At 35.7% G+C, this 3,598-nt stretch overlaps 2 protein-coding genes across 2 annotated transcripts; both read left to right on the forward strand.

Annotated features, from left to right (window-relative positions):
* Positions 1-3,382, forward strand: LOC114256020 (protein FAR1-RELATED SEQUENCE 9-like). Its single transcript, XM_082879789.1, has 3 exons — positions 1-2,772; positions 2,874-2,939; positions 3,052-3,382. The coding sequence occupies exon 1, from the start codon at positions 1,660-1,662 to the stop codon at positions 2,656-2,658; it is 999 nt and encodes a 332-aa protein (XP_082735915.1). The 5' UTR covers positions 1-1,659; the 3' UTR covers positions 2,659-2,772; positions 2,874-2,939; positions 3,052-3,382.
* LOC145796287 (protein FAR1-RELATED SEQUENCE 5-like) lies at positions 400-1,614 on the forward strand. Its single transcript, XM_082881367.1, has 2 exons — positions 400-534; positions 838-1,614. The coding sequence occupies exons 1-2, from the start codon at positions 400-402 to the stop codon at positions 1,612-1,614; spliced, it is 912 nt and encodes a 303-aa protein (XP_082737493.1).
* Positions 3,383-3,598: the final 216 nt, after the last annotated feature.

Genomic DNA, 3,598 nt, shown 5'->3' on the forward strand with positions numbered 1-3,598 from the left:
GCTATGGTGCTGATGTTAGAACATATTTCAAATATGCCGAGTGCCTCAAAACCTTGCTATCTTTTCATTCTCAGTTGACTTTACATGTTTAATAATACCTTTTATGGTTTTATCTATTGCTTTCTATTGTTGTAGACTATGGTTGTATTCTATCATCAATTCAATTCAAAATGCCATTTTTCAACTACTTATGGTTGCAAAGATTTTTATCTTCTCACATTGAATAATTCTTTTGGATTCCGTGATTGATTTAAGCTATAAAATTCAACTCCTTTTGATTCTAGCCTAATGGCTTTCATATTTGACAAACCTGAAAAGCTCCATTCTTAAGGTGGCTGCCATTAATAACATAATCGTTTGTACTCTAAATTTTGTATTCTATTTAACTGTGAAGATAGAATGGATATTGATTCAAACAATAATTTTTTCAATGAGGGTGACGAAGTTGAAGAAGAAGATAACACTCTTTCATTTAATGAGTGTGGTGAAGTTGAAGAACCTAAGAAGGGAATGTATTTTAGCTCAAAGGAAGAGGTGTACACATTTTATGCAAAATATGCAAAACACTCGGGATTTGCTATAGCTTATAGAACACAAAATTTAACATGTGATGGGGAAGTAAAGTATTTTGGAATTGAATGTACTAGGGCGCGGAACAGAACAAAAAGATCAGAAATAAATCCCTTGGAACCATCTTTGTCATCAAAAAATTGATTGTAAAGTAAGGGTAGGAGCCAGTCTACAAAAGGATGGAGCATAAAAGTTAACCATAGTTGTGCTTGAGCACACTCATGATTTGGTTGTTACTAACTCACGGCATTTTGCAATGAATAAGAGGTTACTCCGGTGAAGAGGAGACTAGAAGTTAACGATGCAGTAGGAATTGGGGTGGCTAAGAATTTTCATTCCATAGTTGTTGAAGCGGGGGGATATGAGGCATTAACATTTGATGAACAAGATGTAAGGAATTATATTGAGAATGCTAGAAGGTTGAGATTTGGGGTAGGAGGCGCCGAATTAGTTACACATTATTTTCATAAAATGCAACAACAAAATTCAAACTTCTATTCGGTAATTGACCTTGATGAAGATGGTCGCATGCACAACTTGTTTTGGGCGGATGCAAGGAGTAGGGCGGCTTATAAAGCATTTGGGAATGTTATCTCTTTTGACACAACCTATTTGACAAACAAATATGATATGCCGTTTGCTCTGTTTGTAGGAGTTAATCACCATGGACAGTTAATTTTGTTTGGTTGTGGGTTGTTAAGTAATGAGAACACGGAGACTTTTGTTTGGCTATTCAAAGAATGGTTAAGTTGCATGTCAGATGCTCCCCCAAAAGCGATAATAACTGACCAGTGCAGAGCTATGCAACATGCCATAGAAATTGTCTTCCCACAGGCTTGGCATCATTGGTGTTTATGGCATATTATGAAGAAAATTCCTGAGAAATTGAGAGGACATTTGCAATATGAGTCCATAAAGGTTGCTTTCAGCAATACAGTTTATGATTCATTCACAAAAGATGAATTTGAGGAATACTGGGAAGCAATGATTGAAAATTTCAATTTGAATGATAACGAATGGTTAGGGGTGTTATACCGTGAATGACATAGGTGGATTCCTGCCTATGTTAAAGACATATTTTGGGTTGGCATGTCAACTACACAACGAAGTGAGAGTATGAATGCATTCTTTGATGGATATGTGAACTCCAAGACAACCTTGAAGCAATTTGTTGAGCAGTATGACAATGCGTTGAGAAGTAAGGTAGAGAAGGAGACAAAAGCAGATTGTAAGTCTTATAACAAATTGTATGATTGCTTAACAGTGTATCGTTTTGAGAAGCAATTTCGTGCAACTTACACTAATTCCAAATTTAAAGAAGTTCAACTAGAAATAAAGCGTCTAGGGTATTGTCGTGCAAATCTTATCAAAGAGGATGGAACAATTTGTACCTATCATGTGAGGGTGGGTGTTGTTGTGGATGAGGGGATGAAGAAAGTGGAATTTGTTGTGTACTTTAATTCAACTGAATGTGAGCTCCAATGTATGTGTCGGTTGTTTGAGTTTAGAGGTATTATGTGTGCCCATTTACTTTGTGTGCTCATTGAGAGATCCATATATGAGGTGCCAAATAAATACATTGTTTCGAGATGGAGAAAAGACTTAGAAAGATGCTACACATGCATTCCAACCACGTATACTAACTTTGGCTCTTCTCTACATCCAAAGTTACATGATAACTATCACAACACGTTGGATAAGATCCTAGAACTTGCTACCAATGATGATGGTAAACACAAGGTGATTCAACTTGGGTTGATGAAAATCAAGGATGAATTGAGAATAGTTCAATCAAGTAGTGTGAGTAATGTGCCATGTACTAGTACTTTACTACCTTCAAGTAGTACTTTACCACCTTCTCAGACTTCACCAAAAAATTCGCCTCGTATCAATACTACAAAAGAAAGCATGACTCGCAAGGTACTAAGTCCTTTGGTTGCTCGCCGAAGAGGCCGTCCATGTACAAAACGGAAGGTTAGCAAGGTTGATGCAATAGTGAATCGGTTAAAGGGAAAGAATAAGAATGCTAATCCGGTACAGGTACATTTTTCATTCTGCACTACATATGTATATTGCAGAATTTGTTAAACTTCAAATATTCATCAATGTTTGGTATTATAGGGTCAAAAGGTGCATCAAGGTGAACCTCGTAAGTTAAGCTTTCCCTGTACGGGAGGCATGGAACACACTATGTATGAACCGGTACATGTTAAATATGAAGGTTGTTTCGTGTTTTTTTTTTTTGGCTTTTAATTTTATTGCTTGAAATTACTAATTAACTTGTGTTACTATTTCATTATTAGGTGCCGCCAAATCAACCTTACTATTGTCCTTCTATGGATGCCATAGCAGACAGTATGTATGTATCGGTATGTGTTGAACGGACTTAATATATTGCACTTTGTTTGTTGTCGCTTGATATTGGTGAATATGTTTGTGGAAATTTTTTTTTAATAATTACTTTATTTTTACAAGCACCAGTTAGCACAATTGGAGACGACATTGGAAGCATATCTCATACTCAAGCTGGAATGGTCAACAATATTAGCAGTCAAAGTTCGATAGTACCATCAAATTTTGTTGACTTGAACATCGACGGGGATCCATTTTTTTTTTATAGTTTCGAAGTGCTAATTGTAAACTTCAGATTGTTCACTTGAATGTCCCATTTTTTTTGAGTTGAATGAATTGAAGGTCCCATTTTTGAAAGAATAGAAACCTGTAGGGTGTTGGATATTCTTACAAATGGTTCTTAACATGTGTTATGGGCTTACTGGTTGACCTTTTGATAAACTGCTATTGGTTCTTAACATGTGTTATAGGGATCTATGTTTTTGTTCTTTTATTTAGTTTTTTGGTCCTTTTAACTATGATCCTTGATGCCATGATTGGTGAATACAATATTGCAATTTGCATGATATTCAATTTGAAGTTTTGCAGTCACTAAATTCAGTTCTATTGTGTCCATGGATCTTCTACAGTGCTTAGTAGTTATGAACTTAGAAGTTCCTAGGTCTGAATTGAATCT

This window comes from Camellia sinensis, chromosome 7 (assembly GCF_055761805.1).
Source record: "Camellia sinensis isolate YWXY chromosome 7, ASM5576180v1, whole genome shotgun sequence".
NCBI lineage: Eukaryota > Viridiplantae > Streptophyta > Magnoliopsida > Ericales > Theaceae > Camellia > Camellia sinensis.